The sequence below is a fragment of the Falco rusticolus genome, chromosome 3 (genome assembly GCF_015220075.1).
Source record: "Falco rusticolus isolate bFalRus1 chromosome 3, bFalRus1.pri, whole genome shotgun sequence".
Lineage (NCBI taxonomy): Eukaryota > Metazoa > Chordata > Aves > Falconiformes > Falconidae > Falco > Falco rusticolus.
In genome coordinates, this window is record NC_051189.1 from 22,248,809 (window position 1) to 22,275,074 (window position 26,266).

The window sequence follows — 26,266 nt, forward strand, 5'->3', positions numbered from 1 at the left end:
GATATTAGGAAATTTTTTTTCACTGAAACAGTGGTCAAGCATTGGAACAGGCTGCTCAGGGAGGTGGTGAAATCACCATCCCTGGAGGCATTTAAAAGATGTGTAAGTGTGGCACTTTGGGACATGGTTTAGCTGTGGGCTTGGCAGTGCTGGGTTAATGGTTGGACTCAATGACTTTAAAGGTCTTTTCCAACCTGAATGATTCTATGATTCTTGTGAGGAAACCAGCACTTGGCCAGATATTTCAGGTGCAATTACTTTAGAATAATGCAAAATTTCTTCAGTGGACTGTAGATGTGTTAATTGTTGCTAATAATAGTTTTGAAAACTGGGGAAGTACAGTAATTTCTATTTTAGAAACAGTGCTAAGCCTTCAAAATATATTTCTGATAATGCTGGAATTCAGTTTCAGACATTCTTAGATTCCTAAACTATATTGAATATTCTCTCATGTGGAAAGAACATTTATTAAGTACCAATTCAGGTCTTATTAACATTTAACTAAAGTATTGTTTCTCATTGGAACCTGAATTACAGTAACACACTGAGACACAGTGAAATGATATTTAATATTTTCAGTAATGGATGAAAGCACTCTGTCCAGATTTTATTTCATTAAAGATATTTGTATTTTATAAAAGTATATCTGATGATGAGACTTATGTTGGGGAGAAATTATGAAATTACAGGATTAAACAGGATTAAATTTCTCATGAATATAAAGGAATTCTGAATAATTTTAATAAAGCAGTTAATTAGAATTATCAAGTGTTAATATACAAGAAGAAAATCTGTTCTGTAAATAAGTAGGTAAATACTTATAACGAATTATTACTATGGAGATCCTGGAAAAGCAAAAAATCCACCAGTTAATTTGTGGAGTTTTAATATTAAATAACATAGTATACTCAACCACACATATATTATTTTTATTTACTAGTAGAATTCTTTCTGATTATTCTATGATCAGAAATATCAATGTCAAAGTTATTAGGATTAAAAAGTATTAAAAAAATTACAAGGAAGATGAAAAATAACTGAATATTGTCAAAAACAAATAAATCTTTTCTCCTGTAAGCCATGCAGACTTGCCTGAGGTATGACGCATAGCAAATGAATAAGCTATCGTATGATTTAATTTTGGGATTTAAAATTTTAGAATAATTATCTTTCCTCAACAGATTGCTGAAGAACATTGGTTTGATTACATCTTTTTTATGTGTAAATGATGTGAAAACATGTATCTTCCAATTTATCAAAGTTAATCAGGAAACCTATCAAAGTGTTTAGTCCACTAGTTTTACTGGGCACTTCTAGATAGGAAAGTTCAGAACCAAAAACTGAATTTAAGTGTCTATTAGATAGAATTATGCTTGCTAAATTGAGATTTGTAGTCCTGATAATTCCTACTCTGCTGATGCTAATCAGAAAAGCAGCTGAACTCAAAAGCCATTTCAGTACTTGCCATTAAGTTTCCCTGGGTGCCTATAATTCTGTGCCCATATACATGTACCCAGCTGCATGACAGACTGCTCCAGCCTAGTAAACCTAGCACCTAATTGAACTTAAATCTGAATGGAATACATTTTTTGTGTGTTTGAAAAGATGACTGAAGTGAAGGCGTCCGTAGTGCTTTCCTATGGAACTAAAACCTTTGCAGGGTGGAGCAGTATTAAGTTTTATTACCAAAGGATAGAGGGGAAGAAGGCAAAGAAATGGTGATAGATCCTTCTTCATACATCAATCACAGCACTTTTTCAGGATACTTGGAAATCTGTGTTCAACACCTTGGTCTGACAGTTGCTGCAGGTGACTCAATGTAATATGCATCTGGGCACTGGTTCCTATAACACACATTTGGAAAATCCAGTGCACAAGGCATGAAACTCACTCTTTTAGTGTGCTTGCTGTGTTGGGTACACGCGTATCCAATCTCCCATATTACAGATCATCTGCAGCAGATGGAAAGTGTTGCAGTCTTTTAAATATCCTCTAACCTAGTCTTCAGTGCACTCTCTCAGAGGGAATGAATGTTACTAGTATGTGGGAGGGGTAGTTCTGGACTCCTAGAGGAAGAGGTGGAAAACAGCCTGCTTAGTGTCACAAGTGTTAAGCTGTTTAATAAAAAGGGAGACATCATAATCATCTCTTTCTGTTTCTACTGTTGACAGTGTTCACTGCTCAGCTTTTGAAAGGGAAGGTGTAAGACTTTACTTCCAGGGGAGGAATCTAGGCAATGAATCCAGCCTAGAGGAAGTCACATAAACCCCAGGAGGAAAGAAAGGATAATTCATAACTGCAGAATTTCATTATTACTTTAAATAGCTTCCTTCGCATAATCCCGTTATTTCTAGGTCTAACTGCTCTGTGGCCCCAGTCTTCCCAAATATTGTACAGAGACACCTAAGCACTTAAAAAAGAGCAACAAGTGATTTCTGTGATCTGTTGGTTGATTCTTATTTTCAGAAATGCATTTTGAAATGATATTTTTCTCCCTGTACTATTTAATTGAAAATATTGTGTCTGAAAACTGTATGCATTTAAAAAAAATATTTGTAATTGGCTTCAGAAATTAGAAATGATAAAAGATTTATGGCTGTTTATCATAGGAATTATTTTCTCTGACACAACAAAGAGATTAATATTCCCAATGGCCTTAATATTCCCAAAATGGACAGTCAGTCACCAGTGACAATAACAAAACGCTGTTAGCCATTACATCACTGTTGTTTCTGAGGAGCATCCTGTTAATCTATTAATTTGGCAAAGACTGACCTCACCGAAGAAGCTTTCCCTTAGTACAGGAATGAGCAGTTAGTACATTATTTTGGCCAGGCATTTACTTGTTCAGTTCTGGCAAGAGTCTTTGTAGTCACTCCATCTGTGAACACAGATGTGGGAAATAGACATGAATTTCTCCCACAGCAGAGTATTTAATACAGAAACAAGCTAAAAAAGACCAGAGGGAAGAACTAAAATTAACTGCAAAGTATATTTAAAACAGTCCATTTGAAGTTTCAGCTAGCTTTAAAGAATGGTTAGAGCTGAAAAAAAAACAACCAAAAACCCAACAAAACAATTAACAGTTTTCACTTTCATACAGTCTTGTGTTTGTGATCCATTTTACAAGAATGCAAAATTCCGTTTTAGCTGATAAACTCTTACCAAATTTGAGACAAAGTTTTGGGGAAAAGTGCAATATAATATATGACTGCAGCCTTCACAACCTTTCCTTTTTGCTATCACACTATTTCATTCAGCAAACAGAATGAACATTTAGGATTGCATTGACTTGCAAATTTTTGAAAGCAATGTGAAAAGTGGAAAAAAAAAGAAAGAAACAAGTTTAATTCTTTCTAATTAATCAGCATCCTGTAACCTAAGGAGGCTTTAAAGGTGTGGTATCTGGTGTTTTAGTTAATGAAGGAATGAACATCAGCTGAGTCAGACAGGCAAGCTCTTCCACTGTTGTAGAGGTGATGAAGGGAGGTAAGAGTGTTGGGAACATATGGACCTTCATAATAGTATTGCCATTTAAGAATAACAACAACTTCCTCTTGTATATCTGCAATGCGTGTGTTCTAACTGTCTACCAGAGAAATACTTTATTTTTGGAAGAATAAATGTAGTGTCTCATTATGGGCTTCTAGTGCTATTTGATGCTCGCTTGCCTCTACCTGAGTCATGTACACAGGACTGCCAGATAAGGAGCAGGGGTGATGCAGGTCTTTCTGGACCAGCAACTGAAAGTGAGATGAAATATTTCAATACAACATAAGCAGTAGTTTTTTGTGTTCATGTACTCCTATAAAATCTGCAGTTGTTGGAACCTTGAGAGCTATATTGGCTGACCAGCCAGGAGATAACTAATTTAGCGTGAGCTGAATACAATGAATTTAAAAACAAACCAAAGAAATAACCTATTTTAGATCCCTTACAAAAAGGAAAAAAAAATAATCTAGTTATTTAATGGCTTTACAAAAATATTTTTTTTGTATCTGTAGGTTAACTGGAAGCTTTGTACCAGACTTAATTGTGAGCATGAGCAATCAGATGTGGCTGCATCTTCAAACGGATGAAAGTGTGGGCTCAATTGGTTTCAAGGTTAACTACAAAGGTAACAATACATTATTGGAAACTTATTTAATGTTGTACCAAAAATGAAGCAAATATTATGGGTTTTTTTTCTGTTATATTAGGGGATGTATTCCATTTTCAGTTCTGTCAGTCTTAAAAACAAGAAAATGCAAACTGAGTTGAAAAAATACGAAAAATAAATTTGTTCTCTTTAAAGGTCTTATGTCACATGGAACTGCACGCTTTTTATTTTATGTGTCCTTAAAACAGTTGATTTTTTGGCATAGAGTTTTATATTTGTTTTCTGTTATTTCATGTTAAAAAAATAAAATAAAATTATTCTGTGATTAGTTAAAGATAAATAGTTAAAGGAAACTAATACTTCCTACATTTTTTTTGAAAATTAATCATGCTTACTACAACAGAAAAAACTCCACTGCAAACAAAGAATTTGAATTACTTATGAGTTTTGGGCCAAGACAAACTTACTTACTAACATGTGCTTTGTGGTCTTAAAATGTGAGGGATCTATAATGTGTAACATAAACCAGTTGTTACTATTTGATGCTTCTGGGAGAACATAAAGTTTTCATATACCATGAACAGCAGAAGGAATCAAAAACCAAAGAACTGTGTGTATATATATATATATGCATTTCTGTATTATGACAGGATTAGTTGTATTTATTATTTTTGTATTAGATTTAACATAGCTGCATGTATTTCTTGCAACAAATTTCTAAATTGCATGGTTCCTGCCTACCACCAAACCCAGATAATAGAAAGCATGATTATTCATCACAAGGGGAGAGATGAAAGGTAAAAGTTAAACCAACAACCATGTGTATTGGAGATGGAGGTGGTGTTGAGGATAGGCACATTGAGTGAATAAGCATATTGGGAGCAGACCGCTACAATGTGACTTGCTGGGGTTTTTCTGTCCATAACTTTTCTTTGCCTGTTCATGTATATTAAGGTCCATATTGATACAGCATGAATGTGCTTGTGTTCTCTTGATATTCAGATCTAGTGGACAAAGACAGAAAGATCTTACTACTTTGTTGTATGGTAGGTATTAAGATCCAGGATTTCCACATTCCAGATGTTGAAAGGGCAATAGAAATTATTACTATAAATAAGTTTGAGAATTTGTTAATATAACAAAACACGAGCCATAGCTGAATGGAAAAGGAAGCTTTTTAGATCTTAACTCAGAATAATTTGCATAGCTCAAGTAGATGTTTCCTTTATTTACAGAATTATTTTCTAGTAAGGTTAATTTTACTTGCAACAATTGTAGTTTGCAGAAGGTAGAGTATTATTATCTAGTGTCTTACAATATACCAATGTCTTGTTTTATTCATGAGTTACATTTATTCTTAGAAGCAGTAGTTCTTCAAGAAGAAAATTAATAGAATGTGAATAGTCAGAAGGGGACAGAAGGGGTGAACATTCACAATCTTATCTCCATATAATCAACTTTGTGATTGCACACCTAGATATTGAGTCTGTATTTCTCTCTTTCCCTGCACTTGTACTTTACACTAGTTCACTAAATACCATTTGAATGCATCAAGCATTCAGTAGATAGGCACCGTGTAGTGGGCTTTTTTTTTTTTGTTTTGTTTTGCTGTGTTTTTTTCCCCAATGTAGAGTATGGGATAATTTTTTTTTATATCAGTTGCTTTTGCTTGGATCCCTGGGAGTACATATTCATCAGCAATGCTGGAAACCAGGCAATGTTTCCTTAAATAAAATGGGAATGGGGAGGCAGGTTTAGGAGGCTGCTTTTTTGTTGTTGTTGGTGGTTCTTCTTTGTATTTAAGTCCTTTCTGTTAATGATGGTAGGATCTGAAAAGAGACGTCTAAATACATAGTATTTTGGGTAAGCAGCTGTTTTGCAAATGAATTTTTGGAACTCTGACAAATTGGAAGTTGAGAGAAAGTCCAGTGAGGTAAACTGGCTAATTGAGTTAGAACAGTGCATTCAGGGCTATGGCGTATCACTGCCTTCTTTACTAAAATCACAAAATTGCAAAGACTTTTCTCTCAAAAATGTTCAGAATTACATAAAAGAATTGTGATTTCTGGAAGTCAGGGTCAGAGACTTTTTAAGTGACTATATGAATTATTAAGAATGTATGCCCAACTGCTTGTATTTCTTTTTAATAGACTAGATAAAATTCTGTTCTTATAACTTGTCCTCTTCCACCTCACAATTTCTGCTATCCACTCAGACATATAACTATGGCTGATACTGTATCTATTTATATATATTAAATATTTAGATCTTGTAACTTTCTGCTTACATAAAAGCTACAACTACATTAGCATTTTAGATTAGTTCCAGCAATGTATTTACTGAACTGAATCTTCTTCTGAACATTCCCACTCCCTTTGCTTTACTATTCATCACAGAGCAATCTTGAAAGGCACAAATTCCGTTCCTTTAAGGTAATTCATAAGATGCACTTGAATAGTATTGGGAATAGCATTCCTCATGTGCTGCAGCTCCTAATGGGTATTTATCAGGACCTGATAAAACTTGTCCAAAGTAAAAACACTAAACCACAATGAAATTGTTATAGATATTATGGATACTGTATCTTCTCTTGTTTCATTTTGCAGGATTCTTTATATCAGACCTAATTACTTGATAATGTACTCGATCACAGTACTTCCTAATAGCTAAAATAAGTTCCTACTAAAATGTTTGGATGCCTAAATATCTGCTTCTGTGCATCCTGAGACTCAAGTAATTACAGAGGTAGTGGAGATGTACATGCCTCATCCCATCAAAATTCATCAAGACATTCTTCAATTTAGTTGACATTTAGGTTTGAGTCTTGCAGACATTTTCAAGAATATGCATTGTCCTAAGTCCTACATGGAATATGACAGGAGGAACAGAAGGTTGTGGGATGTCATTACCCAGTGCCATTTACTCATTGTCCTCCAAAATGGTATATTTGTCAGGGTGTAAGGTAGAAGGTCACATCCTTTATGACTTGGATAGAATTGAATATGTGTTATCATTTCAAATGATAGAAATAGACAAATTAATTTTTAAATAACTCTGCATTAGTAGGTTTTTCACTGAAGAATTATTTTAAATTTATGTTATCACAGGAAATAACAGTTTATTCTCTTTTATATGTCTTGTCATTTGAGAGAATCTACTAAGTCTTTTTGTGAAATAATAAAAATCTGTTTCTTCTTCTAGATTAAGATGTTGCATATGAAGTTATTTTATGGTTTTAATAGCTAGATCCCATTATAATTATTTAAATGCAAGATAGAGATTTAAACATTGGAGAGAGTACTTTAAAGTAAGTAAGTTTTTGTTGCTGTTGTTTTGAAATTCCTTTTACAGTATCCCATAACATAAAACTACTTACAAAGGTGAAATAATAAATATCGGGAATGGGCAGTACAGAGATACAAGCACTGCCTCATTACAGATATATTTTACCTGTTAACTCACTGGTTTGTAAGCTGTTTTCTTTTCATCCTTCAGATATATGTGTAGATTTTTTTTTTTTTTTTATGTGAAAACATGGGATGTTAAACAATCTGAAATTTTAAGTGCACTATTTCCAAGTCATAATTTTGGGGATTATTTGAAAACTCTAGTCTTCCCTTTACTTATGAGATCAGTGCTCATACATATGGTGTTCATATTATTATCAAATAAAACAACGAAATAGTGGATTCTTTTTAGGCTTCCCACATTAATGCTATGAAAGGAAACTACAAAATAATAGTTATTACTGATGACAAGTTGCATGAATACTTTGCATCATTCAGCATTTCAGGAAATAGTGCCATATTGTGACAGTAGCACTTCTTTTACCAAAATCGTGGTGAAGAAGAAAGAAGTATCTATCTAAACAATAGAGGAGGAACAATCTCAAAGATATTTAAAGACTGAAAATAAATGGTCTTCCTCTATAATTGAGGAAAAAACAGCTGCGCAAAATAAAAGACAAATGGATAAACTGTGGTGTAGCCTTCAAAGCCTAGAGACCCATTTTTATAAGGTCATAAGATTTTGAAGAATCTTGACCTTATTTCATTTTGAAAAAACTGTTTGAGAATCTAGCAATGGAATATTATAGTTCTTGGAAAATTATACATGAGAACTCTTAACTGTAATCCTGATATCACACCCACAGTTTCTGAGCAGTGGTTGGATCTGAGGGATATTTTTTTTTTTCTTTTGGTATATGTTTTATTTTTCTCCAAATAACTTGCTACACACTAATAAAGCCTCCTAAGTCAGTAGGAGGTCCTGTAAGCCCTTCCTCCTATCGGGACAAAATCTGTGTGGTTTTGTTGTTAACTATAATAATACATCAAACATACTCTAATTTTAATTACATAAGAAAATAACGTTGAAGAAGGTTACTTCTACTGGAGTGTAATGACAAGTTTTGGAAAAGGCTTGTCTAAGATGCCAAGCTAGATAGGAGTGTAGGTAAAAAGTGAATTCACAGCAAAGTAGATTTGTTTATTCAATTTTCTGCGTTGTTGATTTAATTTTAGGATATGGGGCTTACGCTGTGACACCCAGTACTTCAAAAGATTTATTTTTCTTTAAAGCATAATTTTTATTTTGCTTCAACCAGTCTGACTTGTGTTCCTGCATGCTTGGGGTACTACTGCAGCCTAGAATAGCCTTCTGGAGTTTGTGATCCACATTTTGTCCTATTTTTACAACAGTGAGCACTGAGTTGCAGAAACATCTGAGTGTTGGGGTTTTTTTTTGTCACAGATGGCACAGAGGTATTTTTCCATAACTTAGCTGCACAGCAAAACTTGCTTGCCTGTTGGTGACAGAACAGTAAATGATCTGAATTAGATAGATAGCTTAATCCAGTGTTAATCCTCTAACTGTGTCTGCAAACGTATTTTGGAAGTATGTGCAAAGTAAGATACACTTGCCATAATACAGGCTTCAGGTAGGTCTCATCTCAACAAAATGTAAGAGTACTTTATCTGTGAAACATATACCTTTATGTTCATTCTACCAAGAAAAATACAGCTTTAATTTTTGTTCATATTAGATGAATTTTTAGAACACTTAAATTACTGAAGTCTGTGAGATTGTGGAGAGTTTCATTGTGTAATTTGGGGGTTCACAAGACAGTTTTTGTTTTCTTTTTTTTTTTCTTTCTGTTAAATACTACTTTATCTTTCTTCTATGAGGAAAGAGGGAAGTGAAGCTTTTGTACTTTCTGTGTGTCAAAATCAGGAATTAAAACTGTCACACTTCCCTTTCTGAACTGTTCAGTCTTATCCATTTCAGTTTATGTTATTTTGTGGCATTTTCACTGTTCTGATTATTTCTGTTGCCTTAGTGCCCACTCTCCTCTCTGTTTCTTATGTGTTTATTTTGTTTCTGTGTGTTTTGTGGTGCAGTAACTAGATGAGATCATGCCAATGATTAATCTAATTAGGTTTTAATACCCTCAATTCTATTCTTTGTGCATCCTAACTTCATTTTGCAGAAAGAATAAGTGTAAGCTCACACTAATGGCAAAACCTCCTGTGCTAAATTGATGCAAATTATTTTAAACCTTGGAAGTCTCATATTAATTCAAATTATCAAATACAAACACTGCTTTGTATTTATAAAGTAAAACACTGTTTTTTATGCAACCCCACTAACCAATAGTTCTTGAATACAGCACAGCTTTCTCTGTACCTCATTGCATTTCTGCTGCAAGTGTGTTATTGACAAGTTTTGTAATTCAAGTTCATTCTTATTTCAGATCTCTCTTAAACATGTTAATCAAAGGGCACCCACTGCAGAAACCTGGGGCACCTTCCTTGTTTATCTACTGCCAGGGTGAAAATTGGTGTTGTGTTTTACTTTCATATTTTCCTGCTTTGTTGGCCACAACTCACTGCAAGGTTTTCCTGACCCTACACTGTCAGTATTATCCAAATGTTTTATTAATCTTCATTTCTCAAATAATGTATTCAACTTAAGGTACAGGAGATCCTGTTTGTAATCCCTAGATTATAAGAATATGAGAACAGCTGTGCAGAGTCACAATAAAGATCCATTTAACTGAGCATCGCATAAGAAAAGAGAGCAATCAATGATATAGTGATACTTCTTCATAATGCTTCCCTACACTCTTAACAGTTTGTGGCACAGAGACTTTCTAAATCCAGTCTGTTTATACTAAGTAACTCCTGACAGATTTTTTTCACCCATGACTTTTCCTCTTAAACTGTAAACACTTCTAGTATCCTGAATATTTTACGGCAAGGACATTCCAATTAAGAAATATTTCCTTTTGTTCACTGTAGTTTTACTAGCTTTGACTGATGCCTTTTCATGCTTTTGATAGAAAATAGAGTGTATTTAGTCCACTGTTTTACTGCTTATTCATTAAAACAGGTTAGATACTAAAGAGCTCCATTAGTGCCTTCTCTTCTCTGGAAGAACTGATCATTTACTTCTACCATCAATTACCTACACTTTAAGTGTGTTTCTATCACAGAGATCCTCATCTCTGTAAGAACCTTCCAATTGCACTTCCTCAGATGCCTTTTGGAAGTGCAAATAGTCTACATAAACTGGATTTCTCTCATCTCTGTGCAGACCAATCTCTCTGAAAAGCATTGGTAGGCTTTTAATGTATGACTTTCCTTTAGAAAAGCCGTGCTGCTTAGTGGATATCATGTTTATCCATGTGTCAGCTGGATATCAGCTGATAATCAACTATTCTGGATTATAATTTCCAGTATTTTTACATCTCTGCACTTTTCATATGTCCCTTGGAACTCTTTCTGAAAACAGACACTGTATTTACCTCCCTGTCCTACAGTACTAAGATCACTTAAAGGAGGAAGTCAGACATTCCTTAAGCTTTTCTACCCATACTTCAAGTTGTATGTCTAAGGAGGCTCCAACCCAAGCTCTTTTCCTGTGACCCATGGTTCAAAAAAATCCTTAGGTTTTCTGCTGTTGCTTTACAGGACCACAGAAACATCTCGGCAAATAAGAAAATTCTGTTGTTCTTTCTGATGGAGTACTTTTTTTTTTTTTTAAATTATGAATTGTTGGTAGGTATTTTGTTGGGCAGGTGCTTTACATATGATCATGTGGCTGCTAGAATCTAAGTTATTTCAAAACTTCGATGCATACCATCAGGATAGATTTTTTGGGGGGTTGTGCCTTTTTTTATTATTTTTTTTCCTTTAATTTACTATTATTTTCCAGTCAGTCTTTTGACATTTCGGTCTTTGATATTCACATTCATTATTAGAAAAGTTTGACGTACTGATAAGAAATTTCCTGTCTGTCTCAAGATACATGTTTTGCATTGGAGTTTGAATAAAAAAGGTAATGCTGTTCTACCCATGCATTGTCCAGTCTTAGTCAAGACTGCATGCAACAGTATTACTATGCACATGTCTATTTAAACACACCCACATATACTTATAATCCAAGGAAAAGCCAAATGGTATTACATAATTTGTAATTTATAAATGTTTAAAACAATATACTTAATTCATATATGGTATTTCTAAGTACGTAAGTTAAGTGCAGGTTACGTTATAGTGAATGTCTTAAAAGTTTCATATAATAGGAGGTTAAAAAATTATAAAATTGTATGCAGCTACTGGAATTTAGGTTTTCAATAATTTATTACCAGTAATGCTTGTAACTCTAATCTTTCAATAAAAATACACTGGTGTCAGGTAATATAAGAACTAATAATAAACTGTGCTTCAATAGGTGATTCATCAAAATCCCTTTGGGGATGGGTTTTTTTGTTGTCTTTTAGGATAATTTCTGGAGGACTGAGAAACTTTTGTGTTTCCATTAACTTTACTAAATTGGTGAAAATTAGTCTTCAGACTAAAAGCATATCCTTAGAAAATGAAATTGTGTGGTTTACCACTGTTTCACTTTCCTTTTTCCACAAAATATTGGATTACTGGTGCTTGCTGCTTCTTTTTGATTATTGATTTTAATTCTGATTTCTCTGCGTGCTAGTATTGTTTAATATTATGTTCCTTCATGTTGATTTATAAAATGAAGTTATTTGTCTTCAACAAGACTTAGTTTAATATTCATATTTCTACTTAATGGTTTTGTTTGGTTAAAAAGAAGGTAATTATTTCCATGACACACAATCTATGATCCTTTTTCTTCAACTTCCCTCATGTAAGCAGAGAGCTGGTCAGACAAATTGTTATTTGAAGGTGACTCCCACGACTTTTTAATTTTGTTCAATAAAACTGTAGGTTGTCCTTTCTGCTTTACAATATTTAATTAAAAGCATTTAGCAATCAAGCCTTTTGTGATAGTGTTATCTATAAAGAGTGGAAGGATTTTCTCTGCTCTGACACTAGTCTGCTGAGCAATATGAATACATTAAATACAGAAAGGTCATCTTTTGCTACATCCTTAAGCATTAGCTACTGCTTGAACCAGGACACCAGGCTAAATGGCTCTTAGCCTGGCATGTTTTTCAGCATTCCAGTGTGTGCTTAACTGCATTTGGTTCTGTTGTCTTATGTATTAAGCATATATGTTACAAGAAACTAACTACTTAGCTCTGGTTTGGGGGTAAAAAATATACCCAAAACTGCTTATTTGTAGGAGTTAAGAGAAAATTTTCTTAAAAGCATTTCTGAACTTTATCTCTGTAACTGAAAGAAATTTCCTATAGACAGATATTAAAGCAATTCATGCTTTTGGAAAGATCCTCCAGGGCAAAGGGTAGAATTTGAAAGCCTAACCTGATATCGTAAGTTACAATACCTTGAGCTGAAGAGCTCTAATAGGTCCTACGAATAGAGAGTTCTGCGTCAATATTTAATCTTATTTATCTATGAATGAATTTACTTCAATATTTACAATACATATTTTTTGTGTTCTCCACCAACTAGCCTTTTGTTGTGTTTTGGTCACAACTAGTGATCCCTTTGTTCAAGCCTAGCTCTTTTCTCCACATATTTTACAACAGTGAGATTTTGGTATGCCTGATTAGTCTTCTTTTACCACACTTGAATTTGGGTTGATGGAGGTCACCCTCTTGGCTCTAATGCACCAGTTTTCTTGAAGTGGTGAAAAACTGTGTCTGGCAGCCTCTGATGATGTCATCTTTGAAAACGTTAAGATGCATTTCCTGCTACATCAGCTTGTGAAAGGGTGCCAGAAGCAAGATTTCAACCTGTTTGTCTGCTGAAGTAACATCATGGCATGGTTGCTAAATTTCTGTAGCTTTTGGCATTTCATGGAACAGAACGCTAGAAATTCATTTTACTTGTTGGGTGAAGAGTGAAGCTACTTGTTAAGGTTTGTATACTTCAGTATGTGGGATAGCTACAAGTAGGTAGGCACTATATTTAAAATACAGCCAGTACTTAAATTTAATGTGTGTGTATGTATGGAGTTTTTCACAATGTTTCCAGTTAAAGCACTCAGAAGAATCACCATAACCACTCGAGGTTTATAGCACTTCTCTCGCTTGGATTTACGAGTTTTCTATATTGCCAAGCATTATGCCATGAGAATGCTCTTCTCGCCCTCCTCTCAAGTCAATAATTATATTATGTAAGTGCTGTTATGCTAGAAAACAACTGCATCAACAGTGCCTTTTCATGACGTATTTTCATGATTTGAGAAACCTCTATTAATTACTTGCATTGTATTAGAGTACACTGTATCTTACATTTATTGATGGCTTTTATTTCAGTTTGCTGTTGGTTGGCATTTTTTGTAACATCTCCAGAGAAAATGTCTAAGAGCTATAAAACTTTATATTTGCCCAGATATTGTGGGTTAACCCCAGCAGGCAGCTAAGTCCCACACAGCTGTGTTCACACCCCCCACAGCAGGGCTGGGGAAGAGAATCAAAATGGTAAAAGTGGGAAAAATCGTGGACTGAGATAAAGACAGTTTAATAGGTAAAACAAAAGCTGCACATGCAAGCAAAGCAGAACAAGGAATTAATTCACTACTTCCCATCGGTAGGCAGTTGTTTCGCTATTTCCAGGAAAGCAGTTCTCCGTCATGCAAAATAGTTACTTGGAAAGGCAAACTCCATAGCGCTGAAAGTCCCTGTCTGCCTCCTCCTTCCCCCAGCTTTTATTGCTGAGCATGATGTCATACAGTATGGAATATCCCTTTGGGCAGTTAGGGTCAGCTGTCCCAGCTGTGTCCCCTCCCAATTTTTTGAGTACCCCTAGCCTACTCACTGGTGGGGCAGTGTGAGAAGTAGAAAAGGTCTTGAATCTGTGTAAGTGCTGCTCAGCAATCGGTGGGATATCAGCATTATTTTCAATAAAAATCAAAAACATTGCACTATATGAGACTCTGTGAAGAAAATTAACCCTATCTCAGCCAAAACTAGCGCACCAGCTCACTATTATGATGATGCTTACTTCCAAAGATGGTATGCAGGTAGTGCATTAAACATTAAATGCCCTTGCGTTAAATTATTTTAGGTACTGTTGAGTCCATACTTTCATTTTAATTGATGTTATTGCCAACATTTCAGTACAATTGAATCCTTGTCATATTTTGCAGGTGCTGAAGCAACAGTTTATTAAAAGCTGGTTTCTATAACACAGAAAACATTATGTAAATTCTGCTTGATGTGCTTTTTTTTTGCATTTATAGAAAATCTTTAGTATAGACAGTTCGTTCTTAACTTGCAACATGTCTTTAGGATTATATATGCCAGTAATTCCTGTTTAATATCTGAAATACATATTGAACATCCTTTTTCATCATTATATCTAAAATTAAAGGTTTTGTTTACTATGCAGTCATACTCTTATAGAAATTATACATATGAAATAAGGCACTGAGTATGTGGGTTTCAGTACACCTATTAGGGATGCACATAGAATACAAACAATAACTTGTATCCTTCAGTTAAAATCCATAATCATGTTATGTGTAATGAATGGCTTATACTTTTGAATTAGCCATTGTACTCTCTGTCTCTCTCAGAAGACTGCCAGAAAGTTGGGGGTTCTTTTCTGTTTTTTTTTCTTTCCCCTCTCTTTCAGTCCTGCATGTTGTATTTGTAAGCATAAAATATTTCATGATATATGAAACATGCCAGAATGACAAATTGAAAATCCTTATTATGCCACAAATTTGTTACTGAAATATTTGTGAGATATGTAACATGAGTTTGAATTCCTTAAAAATGTGAGGAAAAAATCCAGTCTCTAGTATCATGAGAGAGTATGCCTTCGTCTCTGTGCTGTCAGATGAAAAAGTAGACCATCGTCTTCTCTCCCTGTATTCTAAATCTAAGATTTTTCTTTTTATATATATTTTTGGAATTCAGAAGGGATTAAAAATTAATCAATTTACAGCTCTTGAACAGTGAAGGCAGTTACTTTATGTATGTATCATCTGGTCAGTTGATGCTGATGGAAGAGAAAATTTCCCCTGGCATATATTAGTTTTGGTTTTGTTGTGTATGCATGGGGAGAGGGTGGCGTCTGTCTTTTGGCTTTAGCTTTCATTTTTTTGTTTATTTAACCACTTCCAGTATGTGCAAAACACTAAAAAAAAAGATTTAAATTTATCAAAAAACAAAATACTGGATGGAGTGGCCTATGCTCCCAGGTAGTGCTAAGGTATCCAACCATTAAGTCTTTCCTTACTGTTCTCTAAGTAACAGCTCAAAATATGTGCCTGTTTTGTTTAATTTAATTTTCTGTGTTTTAATATCAGGTCATATGTTCTCTTATTTGCACTTGATAGATTCTCCAGATGTTGTAAAGACCTTCCATTTACATGCAAAGTTCTGTTTGCCAGGGGCCCTCTCTTCTTCTCTGTTCAGCTCCTTTCTCCCTTACCCCCTGTTTTCTTCACACCCGCCTTTTTTTTTACACACCCTCCACACATGTTCTTTCCCTTTTTGCTGTTCCCTTCCCACGCCCCGCCCTCCTCCCCCCCTGCCCCAGGCTGGAATATTTTTTATATCAAAACTCTTTCAGAACTTGTAAAGACTGAACTTCTGGTCAGCTGAAGTAACACAAGATGAGAGTACATGATCTAAAATCATTTTAGCTTCAGGAACAGTTTTGAAATCTGATTCAATACCTGAGAAAGTCGGTGAAACCCTAGGAAGTTCCAAGCTGATATAACTAGGTGAAATTAATGATTTTCCAGAAAACATGCTGTAGAATTTAGTGCTTTTTTTGCAGTCCTTGGTCTCATTCGCTCTAAAAAGACAAGGAATACTCAGAATGAAATTCTTTTTGCTTTAATCGCTAAAGTTCAGGTGCAAGCTTCTACACTTGTGGATTTAGGAACTGACTACTAGATCAAGACAATGATAAAGTTGGAATTTGACATTACCTGACAGAACAATTTAAAAAGTATTTTCATGTTAGTAAATAGTTAGGCCACTTGTGAGAATTAGAGAACAAATGAATGAATGATCACTGTTCCAATAATAAAAATAAGCAAAATATCAGTATCTTCTGATGAAAATAATTAATGAAGTATGCCCATATGAATAATATATCTCTATTTGTATACAAAAGCAGTTGAAGCTTTCTCTACCCATCCAAATCTTGTGGAATATTATGTGTGTTTTGAACTTTTACATGTACCATAGGAAGGAATTCTGTAATTTGCTGTTACTCACATCTGGAATACAGTATCCAGCTCTAGGCTACCCACTATGAGAAATGTATGGACTTACAGGAGCAAGTTACAGGGTCACAAAGATGATTAAAGGGCTGAAACAGCTTTCATATGAGAAGAGGACAAGGTCTCTGGAGCTGTTCAGCCAGGAGAGGAGAAGGCATAGCAGGGAGTCTTCTCAGTAGTGCCCAGAAGAAGCAATTGCCACATATTAAAACATACGAATCTCCATCTGGATATAAGAAAGCACTATTACTGTGAGGATGGTCAAACACTGGAACAGGTTGTCCAGAGAGGTTGCGGAGTACCCATCCTTGAATATCATTCAAAATTTGACTGGACATAGTTCTGGGGAACCTGCTGTGTATGACCCTGTTTGAGCAGGGGGACTAGACTAGATGATTTCCAAAGGTCCCTTCCAACCTGGATGATTCTGTGCTGGAGGAAAAGAAAAAAAAAATTAAAAAAAAATGGCAAGAGACATATTTCTTGCTTTTAAATGGGGGTGGTGAGGGAATGGGAGAACAAATAACGCTTGCTCTATACTTTTCATGAGAAAGTCTTTCTTTTATTTAGTTTCTAAGTTTCACAGTACATCTAAAATTTCTATAGAACTGTCATTATTTATAAATTATATCATTCTGAAAATAATCTGGGAAACAAATGTGGTGGTTTTAATACTTTTTTAAAGCAGGAAAAAATGAGGATTTTGAACTGGAAATTTGCACATTTATTCTTTTATGTCATTCCTCTGTATATTATTTTAAATCTCTTCTGACTATAACTTGCTTATCATATGACTGGCAATAGAAACATTTTATATCAATCTAGCATTCCTTGGACACAATTTATGTGGCTTAGTTCTGAAACATTGAGAACTACTGCGAAAATACCTGTTCCTTTATGGTTTGTAAGAACCAGAGCACATATTTATCTTTTACCACGGAATAAGAAACTATTCCTTCAAGCTGGAACACTTTTCAATATTTAAAAAAAAAAAAAATAAAGTGCATTCACAGAGGTATTTGTCAGCTGTACAGTCCAGAAGAATTACATGTATATACATTTTGAATTAAATGTCTCAGTTCAGTTATTTGGCAGATTAAACAACGTGCTATTTTGCCTAGCTTGTCAATAGAGTGAGCACTTGGGAGGCAGTTCCTGGAACTTTACCTACATGAAGGTACAACTGCATGAAGTTGCTGATTCTATGGTGAATGCTCTATTAATGCTGGTTGACAGGTGATGGACACAGTTAATGAAAGAAGGACACAGTTAACTTCTCAGCTAAGCTGAGTCTGGAGAAACTGTTTTGAACTCTTTGTAACCGGGATTTAGGAGAGAAGTATTTGAGATTGCTGTGTCTTGGAAATTTTAAGTTGTTTAAAGAAACATCAATGTTACAGAAAGGCAATTAAGGTAATTGTTTTAATTTCTGCAAATTATATTTTTTTTTCTTTTTAAATAGAACTGGAGAGACATTAGATAGTATTTTTGTTCTGTTATTTTTAATGATTCATAAGAAAGGAAAAAATACAAAATCACAGGGTAGAATATTAATTTAGTCTGCATTCTAAATTACTTGGGAAAATATAGAGGTGTGAGCATGTGCCCGCAAACTAACTAATCTTGATTATTGCTTTTGTTAGTCACTTAATTTTCACTTGAACTGTTTGGATTGTTACAGAGACCGATTTGAGAAGAAAATGAACTTTACTAAATAGGTACAATAACCAATAACTTTATTTAATGGTAATTAAAGAGAGATTATGACAACAATCTCTTGATATTAATGTAAATTAATGAGCAAATACAGAAGTTAACCTGATGGAATTAATTAGATGACATTAAACAAATGAGTTCACAAGCCAAATAGAATAAAACCTGGTAGGTGAACGTTAGTAGTAATTAATAATAATGGAAATTAACAGAAGATTTATTGGGGATGTTATTTAAAACCGAACAGAATTCTTGGAAATAGGGCTGCAAACTGGGTTTATTCCATATTTAAAGTAGGAACATTGAAAATTTATACTTGCTGTAATTTTTGAACATCTAATCCCTAAAATCTTCTTCAAATTCAATAAATGGGGTTTGAAATTCTTCCTTGAGAAGGTATTTCAGAGAGGGGATCTGAAGAAACTAAGAGGATGAGTGCTGTGCCATTCAGACTTAGCCAAGGGAAGTGATATGAAAGTAACTTGCACTTCAGTGGAACCTATTTATTGGTACATTCAGTCTAGGTATGAGTAAAAGGGAACACAACATAAAAAGAACTAAGAATTTCTTCTTTGTTTAATTCACATTTTAGCTCTAACATTCAGATTATCTAATTAACACAGAGAAACCTTAATAACAATACAGAAAAGATGGTACATAACCTTCATAGTATCTGCTTCTTCCCCTGAAATTATGCTCACCTTTCTGATGTCTCTTTATGTTCTAATATTAACATCTGTCAACCTTATGCAGAGGGGAGTGGGAAGGAATGTATTACAATTTATCAGCATACTGAGGTCAGTGCTTGGAGGAGTATGATGTTCATAGTGTGATTTCTTTCTCCTTTGGATCCTAAGCAATTATTCTTATGTACTTCTTCAAACAGCCAGGTGGTGGGGTTTTTTTTGTTGATTTCCACTCACTGTTTTGAATTTGCAGAATAGCCTCCCACATTCCCATGGACACCAAGGGCTGTTGAATGTCACACAGTTGTCTACCCGGGTTAGTCAGAGCTTCACTACATATGATTGTGACAGAGCTTAAGCTCAGACAGGGTAAATGATAGTCACCCCATTACTAAACAATTGCTGTTTCCACTCAAATAGCCTAAAAACAGCTCTAGCCAAGGAAAACCCAGCCAAACGGAGTCCTGCCATGGCAGGTCAGCACAGTGCTGGGGGCCATTTAATGGTAGTGGGGTAGCAATCATATTTACTGACCTAAACCAAGACTTTACATATTTGCATAGACTTGGGAGCCAGAACCAAGAGTTCTCTCCAGGCTATTGTTTAGGTGATGCTAATAAATAGAAAATATATAGGTATATGTAAAAATGTGTAATGTCTAAGTGTCTGAATTAGTTATGTGGAAAACAATGATATCAAATAAATTCTTTCTTCAGTCTAAGGGGATAAAAAAAATAACATTTCACATGTCATGAGTTGTTGGCAAGGGAAAGGCCAAACAAGTAGTAAAGGTCGCCTTAATTAAAGAAAAATGACTGATTTTGTAGATTAAGTTTTCATTAAATGATACAGAAAAGGGAAACATTAAAAATGAGGAATTTCAAAAGGGGGGAAATTGTGCTTAATTATCTGAAAGTTAGCATATTATATAAAATGTTGATCTCCTTTGGTAGTGGTGTTGTCAGTAGTAATGAAGAGAAAAATTAAAAGGCACCTTAGGACATTCAGTTCAAAACTTTAGCTGAACGGAGGGGGAAAAATAAAAAGTGATGCCCTTCATTCTCAGTGGCAGGAATGGAGTGCATAGTTTACACTGTTGAATGCAGACTCTTTCTTGTTGGTAAATACTAGCGACTATCACCATTTTATTATTTATTACCTACCACCATGCATTATTTTTAAACAGCTTGCAGTTATTTAGAACAGATATAAGTGTAATAGCTGTAGGTTATACACATATATGAAATAATAAATCAGAACCATAGAATCATAGAATGGTTTGAGTTGGAAGGGACCTTAAGGATTATTTAGTTCCAACCCCCCAGCCACAGGCAGGGACAACTTCCATTAGACCAGGTTGCTCAAAGCGCCATCCAACCTGGCCTTCAACACTTCCAGGGATGGGGCATCTGCAGTGTCTCTGGGCAACCTGTTCCAGTGTTTTGCCACCCTCATAGTGAAGAATTTCTTTGTAATACCTAACCTAAATCTATCCTCTGTAAGTTTAAAACCATTCCCTCTTATCCTATCATTACATGCCCTTGTAAAGAGTCCCTCTGCAGTTTTTGTGTAGGCCCTGTTGAGGTACTGGAAGGCTGCTATAAGGTCCCCCTGGAGCCATCTCTTCTCCAGACTGAACAACCCCAACTGTCTCAGCCTGTCTTCATAGGAGAGGTGCTCCAGGTCTCTGATCGTCTTTGTGGGCCTCCTCTGGACTCATTTTCATAGGTCTGTGTCCTTCTTATGTTGGGGGCCCCAGAGGTGAATGCAGTAGTCCAGGTAGGCTCTCATGAGAGTGGAGAGGGAGGATCACCTCCCTTGACCATGCTTCTTTTGATGCATCCCAGGTTTTGGATGGCTTTCTGGACTGCAAGTGTGCATTGTTGGGCACAGCTGAGATTTTTGTCTACCAGCACCCCCAAGTCCCTTCTCCTTAGCGATACTTTCAATCCATTCACTGTCCATCCTTTATTGATACTGGGGGTTGCCCCAGCCCACATGAAGGACCTTGTACTTGGCCTTGTTGAACTTCATGATGTTCATAGAGGCCCACCTCTCAAGCCTGGTAAAGCCCTTTTGGATGGCATCCTTTCCCTCCAGTGTGTTGACCACACTGTACAGCTTGGCGTTGGTCAGAAAACATACTGAGAGTGTACTTGATCCCAGTGTCCATGTCAGCAACAAACATGTTGGAACAGTACTAGCCTCAGTGTGGACCCCTGAGGAATGCCAGTCATCACTGGTCTCCACTTTCAATGTGACCATCCAGCCAATTCCTTATCCACCAAGTGGCCTATCTGTCAGATCAATGTTATCCAATTTAGAGACAAGGATGCCATGCGGGATGCTGTCAGAAGCTTTGCACAAGTCAAGGTAGGTGACATCAGTTGCTCTTTCCTGATTCATCAACACTGTAACACTATTGTAGAAGGCCACCAGCTTTGTCAGGCACAACTTGCCTTTAGTGTAAGTCATGTTGGCTGTCACCAATCACCTCCTTGTTTTCCACATGCCTTTGCATAGTTTCCAGGAGGATGTGCTCCATAATCTTGCCAGGTACAGAAATGAGAATTACTGGCCAGTATTTTTCCTGGTTTTCTTTTATTCCTTTTTTTTAAAATGACGGTTACATTTTCCCTTTTCCAGTCAGTGGAAACTTGCCACTGGACTGGCGTGACTTCTCAAATATGATCAAGAGTAGCTTAGCAACTTCACCCACCAGTTCCCTCAGGACCTGTGCATGTTCAGATTCCTTAAATTATTTTGAACCTGATCTTCTCCTATGGCAGGTGGTCCCTTCATTCTGCCAGTCCATATCTTTGACTTCTGTGACTTGAACCATGTGATTGGAGCACTTGCCAGTGAAGAATGAGGCAAAAGTCATTGAGTACCTCAGGCTTCTCCATATCCTGGTTAGCCAGGTCTCCCATCTCCTTCTGGAGAGGGCCCACATTTTCCTTAGTTTTCCTTTTGTCACTGACATACCTGTAGAAGCTTTTCTTGTTACCCTTGACTTTCCTGGCCAGATTTCTGTCACAGCTTTAGCTTTCCTAACCTGATCCTTGGTTACTCAGACAGTTTCTCTGTATTCCTCCCAGGTTATGTGTCCTTGCTTCCACTGCCTGTAGGCTTCCTTTCTGTGTTTTATTTTGTGCAGGAGTACCTTTTTCATCCATGCAGGTCTCATGGCTTTTTTGCCCAATTTCCTCTTTGCTGGGGTGCATTGCTCCTGAGTTTGGATGAGGTGATCCTTTAACATTAGCCAGCTTTCTTAGGCCTCTCTTCCCTTCCACCTTTATCCCATGATAGTCTATCTGTCAGATTCCTGAAGAGTCCAAATTCTGCTTTCCTGAAGGCCAGGGTAGCGAGATTGCTGTGCACCCTCCTTATTGCCCTAAGGATCTTGACCTTCACCATTTTGTGGTCACTGCAGCCAAGGCTGCCCTTGAGCTTCACATTCCCCAGCAGCCTCTCCTTGTTAGTGAGATCAAGGTCCAGCATGGCACCTCTCCTCGTTGACTCCTCTGTCACTTGGAGAAGGAAGTTATTGTCAGTGTATAAGCATAACTATAAGTATGAAAAAAAACCCTACAGCATAAGTGTTATGGTTGCTTTCTACATTACATTTGTACTTAATACTTAAGTTCTAAAATACCTTCATATATATTGATAAAAAACATTGAGCACTACAGCTACCTAAAGATACTGTGCTGCAACTTGTTTATTAAAACTTACTGTGCTAATATTTTTGGTTCAAATTACTGATTTGTCACCCACAGCCCAAATCCCCATATGCTTAACCATTGAAATGTATAGGAAGAAACAGATAAATTAAATGGAAAATAATCCTGATAATGTACATTGTGTTGTTATATGTATGAGCTGGGAAAATGTCTTGGATGGTAGGAAGTTACTATGTATTCTGTTAACATGACCGTGTCAGCTGTTGACTTTTTATATCAACTTAAAGGACATTTCAAATCTGACAGTCCAGCCACAGGCTTCATAAAATGAGAACATGGACTCAGTGGAATAAAAAAAAAATAAAGTTTTGCATAAAGGTATGGTGCATTGTTTCCTGCTTTAGCACTGCTTTTTAAAAGACTAAAAGTTGCATGTGGGAAAATTTAAGTCCTAGTCATAGTTTTTATCAAAACAAAAAGTATTTCTAAAATGCAACCACCAAGAAATAAAAATAATCCAAAAGCTTCAAGGCACCTTTTCTACAACTTTGTAGAAACCGAATCACTTCATCTAGTGTGACATATGTAGTGTGCCAAGTCAATTTAATCACTTTTTTTTGAGAAAAAATGGATGGCGGGTAAAATTTTATTTACTTTCAAAAATTATAGGTCCCATACCTATTGGTGATATCCTCCTATTACCCAATGGGGAGTTTAAAAAAATTACCACTATCTTTTTCAAACTGCTTAGTTTTTCTCCCCCTACCATCACCCCTTGTTATTAGGAGTATTTAAAACTGTGGGATTTTAGTTTTGTTTTGTCAGGTTTTTTCTACAAGTATATTTTCTTTTTCTGTTTACTTATCCAAAATGCTGTTGCAGGTTAGAAACAATCATATAAGGATGTACAGTAGAGATCGGAAATTATTAAGGTTTATAAAATTTATTGGCTTTTATGTGGCCTTATTTCACAGCTGACCAGTGCCTGGAACATTTGTTTCACATTTCTACAGGTTTTTTAGTTCTTTGAAGTGTCTTTTGCAATATTCTAACAACGGCTATATCTAGGACATCTGGCTGGACATGAGACCCGTAACTAAAATCAGTAAATTTGTGGTGTGTTCTAAATTTTTGAGAGTTTTGTTCTTTCTGCTCTCTAACTGGTGCCTAGTTATTACCTTCTCTGTCAGGATAGCATTTTCTTCCTGCAGATGACCTATTGTTAATTTTTCTGAATTTTTTGGATAGTTGTGTCTGCTAAAGCAGAACACTCTGTTAGGTAAGTTCTTGAGTAAATATGTTCATTTAAAATATTATTCTATTAAGACAAAAAGCTGAAAAGGTGCAAAGAATGGTATTCCATTAGTGTGAAGGTATGTGCAGGTAGTCTATGGAGACTCAACAGAAAACTAGCTAATTCATTTTGTCTTTGTGGTTAGCAAGTCAGAGGTAATGTGAGCAAAAGAACGATCATTCTGTACCCTTCTTCAATGAATCTAAGCCTCCTATTTCCAGTGAGCCCAATACTACTGAAGAAACTATCTCACCACACCTCGTTTTTTTGTTTTCTTAAAATTCAGTAGAAAATAAACAGAAATATTATTAAACCATTTTGTCATTTTTTTTTTACCCCCCTCCTTTTGCCTCTCATAAATATTTTCCATCCTTTTCCCCATAAGGGGGTCAGAGATGTTCTAAAAATCCAGGTATTTCTCCAACAAAAGGTTTTAAATTGGCATCCTTACTTTAAAGTATGGTGATTTAGATAATTTTTAAAATCAGCAAGTGGGAAAAAATGCCCAAAATTTGTCAGTATCTTGAAATTAAAACATAAAAACCCCCAAACCAACCAACCAAACAAAAAATTGTTTAAACAAATTGGACCATTTATTCCTAAGACTTTTGGAGGGATGCAACTTAATATTACCTAGGAAAATACTTTTGTTTCAGTCTTACTCTGGCTGGATTTATGCCCATGGATGATTTGGCTATAAAGTCAGCATTGATATCTCTGTTTTTCAGTCTTTAATGGAGTCAAGATAAATTCATTTATATCTACTACCTCTGTGCAAAGGAATTTACATATTATCATCCATAATGTGAATTAGATCATGTTTAGTAAGAAGCTTTCTTTTTTCCACTTTTTTTTTTTAGTTATGATACCTCTGGAAAGTCCTCTTTATTGTAAATATGGATTTTTTTTTGTTGTTTGCCAATATATTTAGTAGTTCTGTTGTATTCCTTTATTTTTCTGGATAGTTTCAAGTAAGGATCATTGTAAAACTTAAATATTTCTTTTTATAAAATTGTCATAATTTTAGGGTATTGTACTGTTGAACCCTGGACTGATTCACTTGTGAGGAGCTATAGGAGATCACAAGGATTTTGGTACTGTCTTGTGACCCAAGGTGAAAGTGAAAATGAATTATAGGAACATAGAGTGATCTGGGCCCACTACAGCTGCAATTTCTCATTACTCAAGTCCCTCTGCCACCATTACTGAACTACTAGTAAAATACTTGATGTATGTAACAAATGAATGTGGCTCAACAATGATAGGATTTGTTGCCACAGAAACCTCTTTTAATGAGCAGTTTGCTTGGTGCATTTCAAGTAGAATTTTGCTTTGTATCAAGTTTCTTTTGTTCAGTGAAATACACATATACATACAGTTTCAGTATGGGATACATTCTTAGAGCTTCAGCCACTTGACAAAAGGAGAAAATGAGGTAACCGGCTTGTTGGGTTTTTAGCCCCTTTTCAGCTTTATATGGCAACTTAAGTTATCTAAAGTACTGTTCTGTGATAGGAAATGTCTAGTGGCGGGTAGTAAGTTCTCTAGAAATTATGAATATTTGATCTAAGATCCAATCTCTATTACTGAAATTTCATTAAAATGATTGGTAGCATGTGAAGGACAGTGTAAAGGAAGGTCAAAGTCCTCCTAAAGTAAAGGAGTTGATATGAACAACCAAATTTAGGTATTGGACAGTTTCATAAGGCTGTCATCTTCAGAAGCATGGGTGACACCCATGCTAGAACACAGCCTCTCCAAATCATATTGTGGATGTGGAATGGAAATTGTCGGAGACCAGGTGAATTATCAGTGAAAGGCTGATCACAAAGCATGCTATACACAGAAGTGCTTCATGTCTACGTATCTTGCAGAGCTGAAATAATTTACTCTGTGTTTTTAGTGGGATAAATTAAGTGGGGTAACATCCCACAAGATCTCATCTGAAATGATCCGAGAATAAATGTCACTCTATAGACTTCTCATTTTTCATGCTTTCTACTGTTACCTCATTTTTATTACTTTCCGACTTTTAAGCACCACTTACACCACTGCTTTCAGGAGTGGTAGTAAGCTGATTATTGATGAATTGAATCTTTATTTTTGTTGCTAAGTGATTCCAGGTCTTGTTGGAGATTTCATTGTCATTTGCATTAGGTAT

General features: G+C 35.5%; 1 protein-coding gene across 2 annotated transcripts in view; it reads left to right on the forward strand.

The window, feature by feature from the left end:
* The window catches only part of CSMD3 (CUB and Sushi multiple domains 3), a 720,137-nt gene that overhangs the window by 354,195 nt on the left and 339,676 nt on the right, over positions 1-26,266 (forward strand). For both annotated transcript variants that reach the window (XM_037381737.1, XM_037381738.1), the window contains one exon: positions 4,005-4,117. In XM_037381737.1, coding sequence (XP_037237634.1) covers positions 4,005-4,117 — 113 coding nt within the window. The remainder of the gene's footprint in view (positions 1-4,004; positions 4,118-26,266) is intronic.